Raw genomic sequence first — 15,666 nt, forward strand, 5'->3', positions numbered from 1 at the left:
GATATTACATATAATGATTAAAATGCTCCTAAGCCACTACAGTGGCCAGTTGACATGACTGGATGTTTTTTCCATGCAGCAAATACTAAGTCATAATGTCAGTACTATATTTCTTTTGAAACAAACTACATCTTCCATGAAATTCTCTGAGTGTTGAATCCAATTTCTTGAAGTTGTTCAGCCAGTAAAATTTAGTACTGTAGTAGAAAACCATACCTTTTCTAATATAAGGCTGTAGTAATCTTATACTTGGTTGCAACTGTGTTTAGTCTGGCACTAAGTATACGCTGCTATCCACTTTTACAGTAAAATACCACAAGAAGGCACAAGGTAAACATATTTAAAGTATCAAATTAGCAGCTGTTACAACAGTGTGTTTAATTACTCAATCATGCATCATAAAATTACACATTTTAACCACTCTATTTTATAAAATGCAATATAAAAATAAATTTTGTCAAAATAAGATGTATACTTAACTCAACACCTTTAGGCCCACATACAACAGAAGGCAAAATTATTAGCTTGAACAACACTGATTAACTCATGCCAAAATGAGATTTAAAAAAAAAACACAAACAAAAAAAACTACCCACTCTCCTGAAAATACCTCAGGGTTTGTAACACCCATTTGTAATAGTATAAATTCAAGTATTTTTATTTACAATATGCAGCTACGTTTTGTCCCATGTAATGCCAAAAGCTGCGGCTGCCCAATGAAGTTTGAGTACCTTCCCTTATTGTGTGTTGAATTTGGCAGGAGTGGCTTAGTTACTAGGCAAAGCTTATAACTTCTGGAAACAGTTAAAGCTTCTTCAAGTGGAAAAAAGATCACATCAGTTTTAGTGCTGTGGAAAAAAAGCTGTAAGCTAAATAGCTTTTCCTGTCTACCCTCTTTAACCTGCAGATAAGGAGACTCTCTACCGAAAGTAAGTGTTTATTTTCCAAATGCTGACATGAGAAATTTGGGGACAAAACTGACTTCTTTGCTAAGCGCTAAAGCTCACAAAGAACACTTTCAGCTCAGTAGTCAGGTGCATGTAAGACAGAGCTGTGCTTTCTGTAAGACAAGCTAAGCACCAGTTAAAAACCTAGAAAGGATTAGGGATACAGCTGAATGAAGATGCTGCTTTGTCTACTTAAGTTCTAAAGCCAAAAAGGGCAAATCTAGAAGTAATACTTAAATGGTTGATAGAGGTAAACCTGGCTTAGTTCCAGCATCCAGATATCAACTGCAAAGCATCTAGCTTTAAGAACAAGATGTTCTAGAGGTAACACAGGCTATTTTCAACTTGAATAATGTACACTTATCTATTCTGTTTAATAAAGCAACTGATTCAGTTCCTCTGTGAGCAGGAGAGAAAGTGGGGTAGATAGATCTAGTCTGCCTATCATTTCAGGCATGAAAGAGAATGTAAAAGCCTGAAAAAAGGCCTGGAGGCCTGGTTTCTGTAGATGTTCCTCAGGTACAGCCTTCTGCTAAACACCTGTGGATTTCTTCTGTTAAAGATACTAAACTGAATTTTGAATATTCAGCCTCCCTCTCCAGTAGTAGTTACCCTAAGGGCTCAAAGTAGCTGTACTTACAGGTGAGCTGTCAAAATAGCACCACTTCAAACCCTGCAGCAAAATTAATGAAGGAGTATCAAATACCAGTTGCACCTTCACCTCTAAGAAAAATGTTCTATCCTGTTTTTTTTTTTTTTAATTGAACAGGGCGGCTGGAATTAATAGGCACTCAAGCAATATAAACTTCGGTCTCTATGTTCTGGCACTTAAACAGCCTGGGTGGCCACTTACCTAAGTCCTGGTGCTTTGTGCTAATGTCTTGCTAGATGGCACAAAGAACTGAATTAATCTGCAAAACATGCCGTGGATTCTGGTCAGAAATGAGGAGAAAGTGGCTAGCAGTGCATTTCTGCCTTATACCCTTTTCTGCTACTTAGGATGATTTTTTCTGCACTTAAGGTAATAGCTGTCAAAGAAGAGTAATACTTGACTTATAAATGCCTAAAGTGAGGACATTTTCTTTCTTCCTACCTATGTTCTAAAACAGTTGAAGTGATGAGTTCCTTGCTCCCGTTAAAACTATGAACTGCCATCCAGGAAAAAGCTTCATGCTTGCCTCTTTTTCAAAACGCGATCTCCTTTTATAATGCTTGGATGACAAGCCTGGCATCTGCCATCCCCCTGTTCCAGGATGAGGTCTGCTGCCAGGTCAGGAAGTCATTACTGTGGTGGCGGAGGGTTTTTTTGGCAACGTAATCATGCTGTAGGGGGACTGAGAGGAAAAAAGACATTCAAAACAGTTTGGCACTTTGAAAAATGAATGTCTCAACTCAAGTTATAGCTTTGTATTTATAGAACATAACTGGTACCTATATCATACTTGGCACTAAATAAAGATTTCAGCCAGAAAAAGTGCTCTGGGGATGAGTTTTCCAATTAGAAGGGTGTTCTTCTTCACCAAATAGTGAAATATTTCACCTTGATATAGTTGGGTGTGCTTTTCTTCTTTCCTAGTGAGGTTTCTCACTTCTGCACTAGTTTAGTGCAGAAAAACATGTGCAAAGAGTGTGCTGAGAGTCAATTTCTAATTCAAAATTATTAAACAGAATGAACTTGGGAAGTGGGAACAGCTTATTCAGACATAGGATATCTTACCCTGATTTGATATTGTAGTCTTGGTTCTGGCTCTAGACAAGGACCTAAAAGCACAGGCACACAAGCTATGGGTAAATAATACAGAGGTGGTTAAAGTCTAACTTCATACAGGAATATAACCACCAGAAACAGAAGGTCAACAAAGCTGAAACCAAAGTTGTAACATTTCACAAAAGAGCAGACAAGCACAGCGAACAAAATGCTACCACACCAGGAACTCTATGAATGTGCTTTCAAATACCCTGTCTGCATTTGGTTTCACAAAGACTTCAATTCAAATTCTGCCAAAGTAACACAGCTAAAGAAGCACCTTGCTTTCTTATATGAAATATTGCCTTCTATACATTATATGCCAGCTGCTACAAAGCCTCCTTACAAATTCTACTTATGAATTGCTTACCAAGTTCCTTATCACAACCAGCTGAAGGAAAGAGCAGCTGATAATGTGAGGTGACTGACATAGCTCTTTATCATTTGGTCCTGAACCTCAGAATTTGAAACTGTATCTAGTCAAAAAGCCTTAGTATCTGATCTGAAAAACCTACTTGTTTCTGAAAATGGAGATTGCATCTGTTTATAATAAGCTTTGATATAAATGTTGCAATAATTAGTCTACCAGGTATAATTCTTCCTACTGCGAGGAAGTATCATAGAAAATCTCCATACTGACATTCATGGATGAGAAAGTTTCTCTGTATTGATATGAACCAAAATTCATTTGGATAGTCTTGAAAAGCCAACTCACAATCTAGACCAAGTGATAGAGCACAGACTTTACTTTTCTAAGCAATCTCCAGTGACAGAACTACATTTTGCAAGGTGCAAAAGCAGTTTTCTTGGATTATCAGTGTTTTCAGAGGGTGAAGGGAAGGGATGATCACCAAGCTAGTAAATCATTGTTGTTACTTTTAACCTGGGGGTGAGAGGAGATGGGAGTGGAGAAACTATCAAGTTTATCCCACTGCAATATATTTTTGTCTTTATCAATAAGAGGAATATGCCAGTTTGCATCATTCACATAGGTTTAAATATTCTAGGTAACTTGGCAGCTATGTGCTCTTTGCCTTCATCCTCCGCAAACTCTGCCTTGCCCCCATTGTGCCCTCTTCAGCTTCCTTTGGTTCTACAGTGTAAAGTGCCTCAGCAGCCTGTTCCTAAACTTCAGTTTTAGGAGTAAGGCAGAGTTCACAACATCACTTCTCAGAGTACAAGAGGTCTTAACTGTGCTGGGAAGCTTCCCTTCACCAGCTGGTTAATAACAGTAATAGAGTTGAGGTTTCATGCCTCGCAGAGAATCATCACATTGCTTTTCATCAGCATCCCCACTCACTAGCATGTCATGGGGAGAGCTGTCACATGGGAGAACCAGCTGTGAGAAATCATGTAGAAAATCCTCTTCAGAGGCTAGCAGCAACTCATTCCATGCTGAGATGTCCAGCTTCCCTGAGGTACCACCATATTCTTCAGGAAGGGTCACTGGAGGAATGTTTTGATGAAGGGAATTCAGATCACAGCCATGAAGGAAAAACTAAAGACAACAGACAACAAAAGCTTTAATACTGCATGTCAGACATTTTACAGCATATTACTAAAACAGTCAATGACTTATTTTGAGTTAAAGAGCAAATTTTAAAAATGATGCCTTTATGTGCATGACTGCAAGTGGCAGCATACAGCACTGGGCAGGTGCAGTTAGACACATCTGTGAGGGAAATCTTGAGACATTCCAAGTCTAGTGCAGTTTAAATCCCCAAAAGAGAGAATCTAGATTTGCTGTTCTGTGCAGAGCTTCTGACTTTAGCTTGTGTCCAGTTCATTCATTCTCCACTTAACTGCATGGAGAAAGGCATCATCCTTTGCAGGTACAGGCAGTCCTGTCGTGAGAATACTAATGCTCTTCTCCTTCATACAAATGTCCAGGGCAAGGAAAGAGCAAGACAGCATTTTCCGTTACACCACCTTTTAAACACAGTGCTGCCTTGGCCAGATAATCCAAACCCAGAAGCCAAATTAATGTCTTGAATATGTAATATATGTACTAAAGGTCCATATTAATGTTAAGCCACTATTAAATTCTTCAAAGCCTTCTCTCTGTCATGGAGAATTTCCTCAACAGGCATATTTTTAAAAATAAAGAGATCCAGAAGGCAAAAAGGGCTAGTTAGATCAAGTAAATGGTGCCAAGCTTTGTCCAGCTGTGAGCTTTCTCAACAAATTTTACATGCAGGTGCCAAGCAAGGAGCTTATCATTAACATTAGTATTAGTGTTAAAATAACACAAATCCTTACCCGGTTTGCTATCTTTTCCTTCAGAAAAGGCTTGATGATTGCAAAAATGCCTTTGAATATACGAGGCTCATTTATTACGTTAACAGCTTTTATTCGAATGGGGAATCCATCCTGAAGGGTAAAGAAGATTTTTATAGTACAATTTAAAAACCGTTTGCCATCTTTCTCTGTTTAAACTCTCCTGAGCCTGGCTGCCAGCACAACCCACTGGCTCCCAAGCCACCTGAGAAGCCAACATAAACTGAGACAACAACAGAAGTGCACCTTATGATAGGAAATGGCCTTAGAAGGAGAGTTGCAGGCATAAAAATGAGACAAGAAAACTTGGCACACAGACGGTGACCTTGGCTTGGGAGACGTACTGCTACCATTAAGTTTTCATTTCTTATGCTGTTCTTCATCTCCCCCGAAACACATGCTTAGGCAGTTACTATCCTTCTGGTATTCCCAACCCTAATCGGGATGCAGAGTTGCAAAGTGAACCACCCTGGCTTCTGAGGAGTGGGTACACCATCCTCAGAGCCAGAGGAGGTTGGTTCTAACAACACTCCCAACTACAGGATTTGGGGCCAGAGCTATTCTAAAACATTCTTGTATACAAGGAAGAAATCTAATAGCACTATTTCTCTGCCATTCCAACCATTCTGTCATGCTAACTACAGAAAACAAAAAGGCTCTGCAACTGCAGACCCCTTCCCTGCATTTTGATATAGTCAGAGAAGACCGACAACCAGATCAGGTCCCAATGGAACACACAGCGCCTTCTACATAAGGCAGTTTAAAACAAAAGTTAGGTAAGGGATGTCTATTGAAAAGATTTATTTGCAGAAACATTTTTTCAAAGCAAAAGCTCATGATCAGCAATTAAGGTCCCACATGCCTAAGTGAAGTTTCTTTCCTCCATAACCAGCTCTATGTATACAAAGAAACTAGTCAGTGTTTAAACTGAAGAGCAGATGCATGCACTGCAGCAGTATTTTTCTCCTTATGAGTGTAAGTGAATTGGCTCCTTCTTACAGGAGAGGCAGCTCAGCTAGGTTGAGATAGAGGTATGGGTAGTGTATTAACATGTTACATCTTTCAACCAGGTTCAGCTTCTTTTGTTTTGTTGATAGCTTCCACTGATAATAGCAGGACACCCATCACTTTGTGCAAATTATGTGAGTTCTGTAGTTTTTCTTAAACCCATTAGTCTCATCTCAATAAACTCCCAATTCCCCCTATCTTTCCATATGACCCCAACAGATACAACAAAGAACATAACCAGCTCAGGCTAGAATAAAACTAGAAGTAATGAGAAAATGAACCCATTCAAGAGAAGTATTCCTCATCTCACTCCTTCAGATAGAATGGTGGATCAACAACTAAAATCATCAGTTCTTCCTGCCACTTTGATCAGGTTACTCCTCTCTCTTTTCACCTTCCTATTTTTTACACCTCTGCTTGTGCATATACCCTTGCTCTAATTTGTTCTGTCGCTTTCCCTCCAAACATCTACTCTTGAGATGCTTTTAGTGTCTCTTTTGCTGGGCTTCCTTGCTCCCCCCGATGCTGAAGCAGCCTCCTTTCTCAGGGACCAGATGGAAATCCTCCTCACATCACACCTATTCAAAAGTTATCTCTGCAAAATTTTTGCAGCAGTACTTGACCTTGCACTCACCCAGTGATCAGTGAGTGATGTGTTTCAGAGACATCTTTAGGCAGGAACCATTTAAATGACAAGAACCACTTGTCATCATTCAGGCAAAAGGGTACCTTCTCCTTAATTGTAATTCACTGCTCTCTTCCTCATCACATGGCTAGCAGGATAGACTTTTTCTGTTCCAACTCAAAGTTCACATTTCTAACTCAAATTTAGACTTGGCGGATGTAGAAATCAAAAAAGGGCAAACATATGTTGGCAAGAATCTGAGAAACTGGTTGTGCAGAGATGTATTTTAACTCTTCTAGTGAAAGCCAAGAGGCTTAAGTTTCTGGTGACATAGTAAAGAACTCTAGACACAGAAGCAGTCATTTACAATGCACAAGCTTATTTTCCCACCAGTTCAGGTCTTACCTGAAGAACTCCAATCACTTTTTTGGCTACAAAAGGACCAAAATGAGACGCCTTAGATAAGCTGACTCCTTTGTAGTCTGCCAGGATTACAATTCCATTCACCTGGGTCTCTTCGGACTGAATGAGTTTTTCTAACGTTAAGTATATGGCACGAATGTTCTCAGTAATCGGATAATTACTGGGTGTCCATCTGTCTGAGGTTACAAGACATGGATGGTAAGTCGGAAAGTAAATATAAGCTAACAATACACATTCCAAAACCTGATTTTCTATTTTCCTGGTCTCTTAAAAGTTAGTCTTTAATAGCCACAGCCCTAGCTCAGAGCAGCCTTTCTTAAGCAAGGGAAAAATGGCAACTCATGTTTACTTCAAGGAGCAAAGGCTCAGTACTCCTTATGGTTTTAAGAACCCCGTTCTCCACCCAGCAGAGACTATTAGAAGCAGCTTCAGCTCAGAAAGAAAGCAGGTAAATGGAAGAGAGGAGGATGAATGAAAACAAATTTGCAGCAAGCCTGGCAGCACCAAAAGCACATTAAAAACTCTGTTTACACTGGAGTCAAAGCCAGAGGCTCCCCTCTCCACTTACTGTCAAAGCAAATTATAAGCTTCTGACTGGAGGACAGCAGACCTGTTCCAACTTGAGTTACTACATATTAATTTTTTTGAATTGCCTAACAATTTCCTCAACCCATCTCACTGCATTTTGGTTTTTACTCAACTGCAGTAATTGCTAAAACAGGAAAAGGAATTGGTATAACGTCGGCTAACAACAAACATGTCCCCTCACAAGCTAGCTCTTCAAATTTCAAAGGGAACCCATGTACTCTGCATAACTAACCAGCGTTCAAAGGAGAGCAGGAAATAATAAATTTTTGGCCCAGACACACCTCAAAGGTAGAGAATGAAGATATTCATGCATTTCAGTACCTGGGCGGATGCAGACAACATGGCGTCCCTCTGGGTCCAAGCGAGGCAGCACAGTGACAAAACCAGACTCTAGCACAGGCTTTATTGCAGATGGCTTCAAATTGTTGAAGACCTCAGGCCAACTCCTCCTACAGGTGTGGTAGTTCACCAGAAGCTGAAGTGCTCGATCATAATCAAATTTCCTGGCTCTGAGGAATCTTAGCAAAAAAGCATCATCCAGGCAGGTCCCCAGGGAAGGATAGTCTTTACACACCATATCTCGGAGTGCCTGCACATCGCGAAGCCTCCATTCAGGCTTCTCTTGGAGCTGTTCCCGGGCTTTGGTAATGAGATCAGGAGACAACGAGCAAACATACTTGGGACGATCTGGCAAGAACTCATTGTCTGACGGAGACCCTGCTGATGGGCTTGTCCTGGTGCAATCACTGTCTCCCGACATAATGTAGCAGGAATCTGTCAAGAATCAAACACTGCACATGACAAACAATCCCAAGAACTAGCAATCATATGCATTACTTACAAAAGCACGTAATTATGTTCTGTAGCCCCGTTTCTCTGCTGGAGAGACTACCCTGCCAGAAGCAGGAGAGTCACAAGTACAGCTCACACGTCTCTCCTCCTAGGATGAGAACGTGCAGGTTTCTCCAGTCTCCTTAAAACCTACGTAGTGGGTGTAAGACAATCAAATAATTTTAACATGGAAAATTATATAGCTTCATTGTAAAGAACAGAATTGTCTAACATTTATTTCTTATGTCCATTTGAAAATGGAAAAGAAAACATGCCTAGTGAGCATATTCTCAGATTCTGTGTGAAAAGCCGGTCAAGCTCCACACGCTGTTCTGAGAAACTCTCCCAGCTGAACACAGACAGTGGGGAGTTGTCATTATCTTCTTTGGCAAATATGTGCATCAACCAGCATGTCTACCCATGTGAACATTTTGAGCAACTCAGGAGGAGCAGCATTCCCAAAAGCACACTTCAGGAACATTAGAAATTACTGCAGTTCACAGACTGGATAAACCGGCAAGAAAATGACAGACTCTTATGTCAGTACTCCATGGGTATTAAAGTAAGCTTAATCTAATTTCCAATGATGTGCTGCAAGTATTTCTAAACTGGGAGCTAAGTTTCAAAATGCAACAGCGAGTGGATGGAGAGGAGCGAAAAATGATAGAATTATGAGTCCGGCTCGCTTCCTGCAGCTTGGTTTGGGACTGGAAAGGAAAAAGATGCCTTTGCTCTGGGCTGCCACCGCCGGAGCGCGCTGTGCCCCTCCGGGGGCCCGCAGGAAGGCGCAGCCGGAGCAGCAGCGGTGCGACCCTCCCGCAGCGACGGCGCCGCAGCGGCCACTCCTGTCACGCCTTCCCCGGGAAGAGCCGGGGGCGCTCGCGGAGCTTCCCCGCTGCAGCGCCGGGCTGGGCCCCGCCGCGGAGCTGGCGCCGGGGAACGGGGCTCCCGGGCCGGGGCAGCCGCAGCCGCAGCCACGGCCCGGGCCCCGCGCGTCCCCCGGGGAGCCCCGCGCACCGCAGACAGCCCCGCCCGGCCCCACGGCTCCCCACCTCCAGCGCCCCCCGAGCCCCGCGACCCTCCGCCGGCACCAGCAGCCGCTGCCCGCGGCCCCGGCCCGCCCCGCCGTACCGGTCTCCAGGCAGCGGCGCCCCGGAACCACTGCGGCCGCCAGGAAGCGACGCGCGCCCGGCGCCCGCCCCGCCCCGCTGCACCGCGCATGCGCACAGGGCCGCGCCGGCCGGCGGGGGGCGCGGCGGGGCGGGGCCTCACCGCGGGCGGGAAAACAGCGGCGGGTGCGGTGCGCCCGCCCCCCTCCCCCCTGCCCGCCGTGTGGCGCCGCGGCGGGGTGTGCCCCACACACAGCCGTTGTGTGGTACCGTGCTAGGCTGTGCCCCACACACCCGTTGTGAGGTGCCGTGTCAGGGTGTGTGCCCGCACGGACGTATGTCCGCCCGCGTGGTACCGGGTGGGGATACGGGTTGGGATGTGCGCACACACACACACACACACACCTGTTTGGTACTGGATTGGGGTGTGCACCCCCCCCACCCCTTGTGTGCTACAGGGTTGGGGTGTGCGCCCACACGCACACACCCCTTCTCACACACACACATGCTGTGTGGTACCAAGGCAGTGTGTGTGCCCCCTCCTCCTGCTGCGTGGTACCAGGGCTGGGTGTGCAAGCAAACGCACACACTCCTTGTGCGGTACAGGGCTGGTGTGTGTGCACACACACACACACACCCCTTGTGTGGTACAGGGCTGGGGTGTGTGCCCACACACACACACACACACACACACCCCTTGTGTGGTACAGGGCTGGGGTGTGTGCCCCCCCCACCCCTTGTGTGGTACAGGGCTGGGGTGTGTGCCCACACACACACACACACACACACACACACCCCTTGTGTGGTACAGGGCTGGGGTGTGTGCCCCCCCCACCCCTTGTGTGGTACAGGGCTGGGGTGTGTGCCCACACACACACACACACACCCCTTGTGCGGTACAGGGCTGGGGTGTGTGCCCACCCCTCCCCCCACACACACACCCCTTGTGTGGTACAGGGCTGGGGTGTGTGCCCCCCCCACCCCTTGTGTGGTACAGGGCTGGGGTGCGTGCCCACACACACACACACACACACACACACACACACCCCTTGTGTGGTACAGGGCTGGGGTGTGTGCCCCCCCCACCCCTTGTGTGGTACAGGGCTGGGGTGTGTGCCCACACACACACACACACACACACACACACCCCTTGTGTGGTACAGGGCTGGGGTGTGTGCCCCCCCCACCCCTTGTGTGGTACAGGGCTGGGGTGTGTGCCCACACACACACACACACACACCCCTTGTGTGGTACAGGGCTGGGGTGTGTGCCCACACACACACACACACACCCCTTGTGTGGTACAGGGCTGGGGTGTGTGCCCCCCCCACACCCCTTGTGCGGTACAGGGCTGGGGTGTGTGCCCCCCCCCCCCCACACCCCTTGTGTGGTACAGGGCTGGGGTGTGTGCCCACACACACACACACACACACACACACACACACACACACCCCTTGTGTGGTACAGGGCTGGGGTGTGTGCCCACACACACACACCCCTTGTCACGCATGCACACAGAGGGCAGAGGCCCCCAGACGTGGCCTCCTGCCCCAGGCAACTCCTGCCCCACTGGGGTCGGTGTGGCCGCAGCCCCAGGACAAGCCTTGGCCCGCGGTCCTGGGGGCAGCCTGGCGCGTCCCCGCACGTCCCCTGCGCCTCCGGGCGGCCCAGCCCCGCGGGGGCTCCTGCGGCCCCCCGGCCCCACCTCCTGCACCTGCCGCCAGGGCAGGGCCCGGGGGCGCAGCCACCCCGCACGGGGACGAGGTGCAGGAGGGCCATGAGGCGCCTGGCCCCGGGCGTGTGTTGGACACATGGGCGGTTCTTCTCCTTGCTCTTGCCCGGAGCAACATGCCGATCAGCCACAGGTTGCACAAACACAATTGTATTTTATTTTCTTGACAGGGGTTAAAGCTATCCCGTCACGTGTTCCTCTAGCGCAGATTCAGGCAGCTCAAGGTCCCGCTCAGATCATCTTGCCTGACTTCCTGCCCAGGCTGGCACCCAGTTATTACTGTTTTGAGCAATATTCATGTTCAGCTAGACTGTCTTCCAGAGACACATCCCGTTCTGATCTGAAGACATCAAGGAATGGAAAATTCTGCGTTTTTCTTGGCTTCCTGTTCTCACTCTAAAAATGATACTATAGTAATTTCAAATCTGGGTGACTCTGAATCTCTCTTTACGTGGATAACTTTGCTCATGGTGTATGAAGTGCATTTTAACAAGATGAGGACTAATCCCTGCAAAACCTCAGCAGAAATTCTCTTGTGTAGCAATGATTCCCCTTTAGGAACTCCTTTGGAATGTCCCTGTAAGCTAACTCTCGATTCATGTAAAACATGTTCTAGTGACACTGCATCATGGTATTGCATAGACCAGACAAAACACCAGTAAGGCAAGGTTTGGTCTGGCTTTGGGAAATACCTTGGATCGGTGAATACGTTTTTTTTCCATCGTTAGTATCTACACATTATAATGTGAGGCAATCCAAAATACTAGTTCATGGAGGACAGTTCTGTCGATTATTGCTTCTCATCCTGCTTTTTAACTTCATTTCATCCTTCCAACCACTATTGACTAATAACATAATTTTTTTTGAGATAGAGTCTTACCTTGAACTGATCTGCAGAGGGTGGGAGTGATCAGATGCTAAACAGCAAACAGAAAAATGTCATTTCCCCAGGCCCCTTTGCCTGACTAGTGCTGGGCCTTCCTCCAAAGCCAGTCCCTAATATCTGTAATTTAGCAGATATCTTTGAGACAGGAACAATTTCTGAAAATATGAACAGATGTGAGAGTCGATTGGGAAATGGGGCCACAGCACCATCTATGGGCCCTGGGAGCCTTTCCCTCCCAGCAAGAGCTCATGAGTGAGCCAAAACCTGGAGCAATCACTTTTTTACCTGGTCAAAGCTGAGGGAGCCTCAAAGTAGTGCTGCTCTGTCCAGGGAAGTACAAGTGGCTCTTGTGGTGGGATGAGAGAGGGGAGGGAATCCAAGAGATATGCACACTCTAGTCAGAATTTAAATGGAGAAAAGTCTTTTTTTTTTTTTTAAGACAAGAAAAACCTGTGTCCTTTGCTGGTACAGGAAGTCTGTGGTCTCTTCCATCTGAGCTCCTTCCTGCCCAGGCTGGATGAAGGACTGGAGGCTGAGCTCTGGGACAGCCGCACGGCATCCAGCACACCGGAGTTCTGATCACCATGCCGGACCTCGCTGCATAAAATTCACAGTAATAATAGAGAAGGTGGTCACTCCCCAGGCTTGCCGGATTATATAGTCTGACAGGGAGCAGTAGGGACAGGGAAAAAATGACACAGGTTCAGCCCCACTGCACTTCGCTGCACGAAGAGTGAGATTGCAAAAGGCACTCAGTGTACTGCTGGGGACTGTCCCCAGTTTGGAGAGTGTCCCTGTGCGTTCACTGGGCTCTGCTCTTTTCTCTTGGTTGTAACCCATGTTTTCAGCCAGGAGAGGGAGTCAAAGACAAAGACTAGGAAGCCCAGGAGCCCTCAATGCAAAATGTGGCCTTTCTCTAGCATCTGAGACTCAGCTCTGCTTTATTTCTGTTCCAAGATTTCATCCTTCCCAAGCTGAGTATTGCAGTGACACAGTGACTGGCAAATTTATGCAGCCAGAAGAGATATGCAAACACGGCAGCAACTTTAATGTGTCATAGCTGTTTACCTGCAGAGAGATGATTCAGAGAAGTGGAATATATTGATTTGTCCTCATGCTGATGTTCCAGCCCAGCGCTGCTCTGGGTCCAGCCAGCTCAGAGATGGGTGCGGCCAGGCGAGCATGTGCACTAAGCTGGGACTCCAGTTTGGTTCTGTGCAAATTAGACCAGTTTGTAACTCTGCTCCATGCCCTTTTCAGTAGATCATACAATAACTGAAGCTGGAAGAGACTTCAGGAGGACACAGACGATACATTGCTCCTGTTTCTGTTCTTACAGCTCCTGGGCACAGACACCTGAGGCACAAGCATGAGGAAAGCAGCAAGCTGGGAACTGGGCCTGGTGTCCCAGGGTGGAGGCACAAGCCTAAACCTGGCATTTGCAGAAGTGTTTCAGAGGGAGCTGTTTCTGGGAAAGAGCCATCCAGTCCCTCTGGAGGGAGGGAGGGAGAAGGTGTGTGTTCAGAAGGCAAGTCTGTGGCCTCACAGCTGAAAGGATGAAGATTCCCTGGTGCATTGGATTCCAGCTGATTACTGAAATTAGTAGGAGGCAGGGCTGACCTGAGAAAAGGATTAAAACACTAAACAGCCAGGAAGTACTGGAGTTACAGATAGGAATTTATGTTACAAGGTGCAAAACCTGGTTGGAATTTGCATCCCAAACAAGGGAGGAAAATTAGCAGGGAGACAATTCCAGACCTAGCTGGTTAATAGCTACTGTAATAGTGTGTTAGGGTTAAGCGGGGATATTTGAAAGGACTGATGTGTCAAGAAAGGTCTGTTTTGGGGGACAAGATGGGCAGGAAATAAATACAAATCTTTAGCAATCAAATTGAGATAGATGTGGAAAAGAATATTGGAACAAGAGCAGAAAGAGCCCCAGGCAGGTAAAAGAGAATATGAAAAGCAGAAGTGAGAAAACTGCAGAGTGAGGAAGGACTAGAGATGAAATATAATCTGGGGTTGGCCCCAAAATTAAGTAACTATCTTGCTTCAGTTTTCCTTATGTGGAGAACGCTGAACTGGAGGACAACAGTGGGTGGTGAATGGAAATGAGGAATTCAAGCATCCAGCCAAGTTAAAGAGGGAGTTTTGAAAGTTCTGGCACATGAAATCACAGGGATGGTAGCAAGAGTTTCTATTAATTTCCTCTAATTTGTGTTGGTGTCCTGTGGCTAGAAACCAGTAAAGGCAGAACCTATCTATAAGGAAGCAGAAATAAAAAAAAAAAGAAGAAGAAGAAAACAAACATCCAGACACTGACAGTCTTCTCTTAGCTGGAGAGTTTTGTCCTTACCCACAGTTGTAGGGAGGGACAGAACACACTGCGCGCGTGCAAACCTCCCCAGCTGAGAGGAGAGCAATTGCACCTACTCTACCACTTCACCAGCTCCCAAATCTGCAGTGTTTTGCAGGAGTTTCAGTCAAGGGTTGTGTTGCCTGACCTTGGAGGCCACACCTGGAGCCTCGTGGGGAATCCAGCTCTTCTCATGTTCATATCTCCCATCACATGCGATACATGCTTGTCTCAGCTCTGCTGCTCCTGGTTGCTCCCGTGCCCTGCTGTTGTGTTATAAATGAATGGCTGTTGGTGTTGGTTGATATTTAATGAAGGCCATGTAATACTCTTCATTCATTTACTTATCCAAACAGTCTTAATACCCAGCCTGGGAAAGTTATCTTGGCTTCTTTAAGATTTTCCACCATTAGCAATAAACATTTTACAGTCTTGGCAAGTTGGGTTATTTGTCTGAGGCCGAAAAGAAAACTTGACTTCAAACAGCGTTGCTAGCAGAGAAAGCTTTAAACTGATATTAAATCACTAAACTGTGCAAACATAACAGTCCTGTAATAAAGATAATCTACATACTGTTCAGCCCAAGAGGGGCTCCAGGCCTTAGGGTGCCAGCTGAGCCACTGGACCCCACAAATTATACAACCCTTTTGGGTAGCTCCGTATCAGAATGGAGAATCACTAGTCCTGTAACACTGGGTGAGGTCTGCTCACCCACAGGGTCATGTTGTATCTCGGACCTGATTTTCTGCTATTCCACCAGTGTGGCAACATGAAAAGGGCCCTAGAGGAATGACGGCCCCTAATAATGCTGCCTGGGCAAGAGCACCCCAGTTTGCTGTAAACCTGCTCCAGACACAGTGCCTGGCTCGTACGGTGCTTGGCTGTGATACAGTCCAATAACTCTTCCTGGGCTCCTAAGGGCCCTCAGAGGGTGGAGTGACTAAGAGAATATGCCCTAAATTGCCATGAAGATTCACGGTCTCAAAGCCTGGAGGTGCAAACTCCTCCAAGCCAGGCTTCCATGCCTGTTCTTGCCCTGCATCTCTTGGCAGTGAGAAGGGGATTTCAAAGATGAGAACTTTAGTTCTGAGAAGTAAATAGCACGTGGCAGAAAACTGCCCCAGCTCAGCAAACACA

At 46.2% G+C, this 15,666-nt stretch overlaps 1 protein-coding gene across 5 annotated transcripts; it reads right to left on the reverse strand.

Moving 5' to 3' along the window:
- Nucleotides 1–30: 30 nt before the first annotated feature.
- On the reverse strand, nt 31–13,095 carry TTPAL (alpha tocopherol transfer protein like). Of its 5 annotated transcripts, XM_013961839.2 has the most exons (6): nt 7,937–9,053; nt 7,010–7,203; nt 4,954–5,064; nt 3,995–4,192; nt 2,665–2,708; nt 2,241–2,281 (listed from the first exon to the last, which is right to left on the reverse strand). In XM_013961839.2, exons 1-5 carry the CDS (start codon nt 8,373–8,375, stop codon nt 2,697–2,699), a joined length of 954 nt encoding a protein of 317 aa, XP_013817293.2. In that variant the 5' UTR covers nt 8,376–9,053; the 3' UTR covers nt 2,241–2,281; nt 2,665–2,696. The 5 variants fall into 5 exon arrangements, with proteins under 5 accessions (XP_013817289.2, XP_067163897.1, XP_013817292.2 ...); XM_013961835.2 differs by adding an exon at nt 12,168–13,095 and having other exon boundaries at nt 31–4,192; nt 7,937–8,389; XM_067307796.1 differs by adding an exon at nt 9,578–9,627 and having other exon boundaries at nt 31–4,192; nt 7,937–8,389.
- Nucleotides 13,096–15,666: the final 2,571 nt, after the last annotated feature.

This window comes from Apteryx mantelli, chromosome 18 (genome assembly GCF_036417845.1).
Source record: "Apteryx mantelli isolate bAptMan1 chromosome 18, bAptMan1.hap1, whole genome shotgun sequence".
Lineage (NCBI taxonomy): Eukaryota > Metazoa > Chordata > Aves > Apterygiformes > Apterygidae > Apteryx > Apteryx mantelli.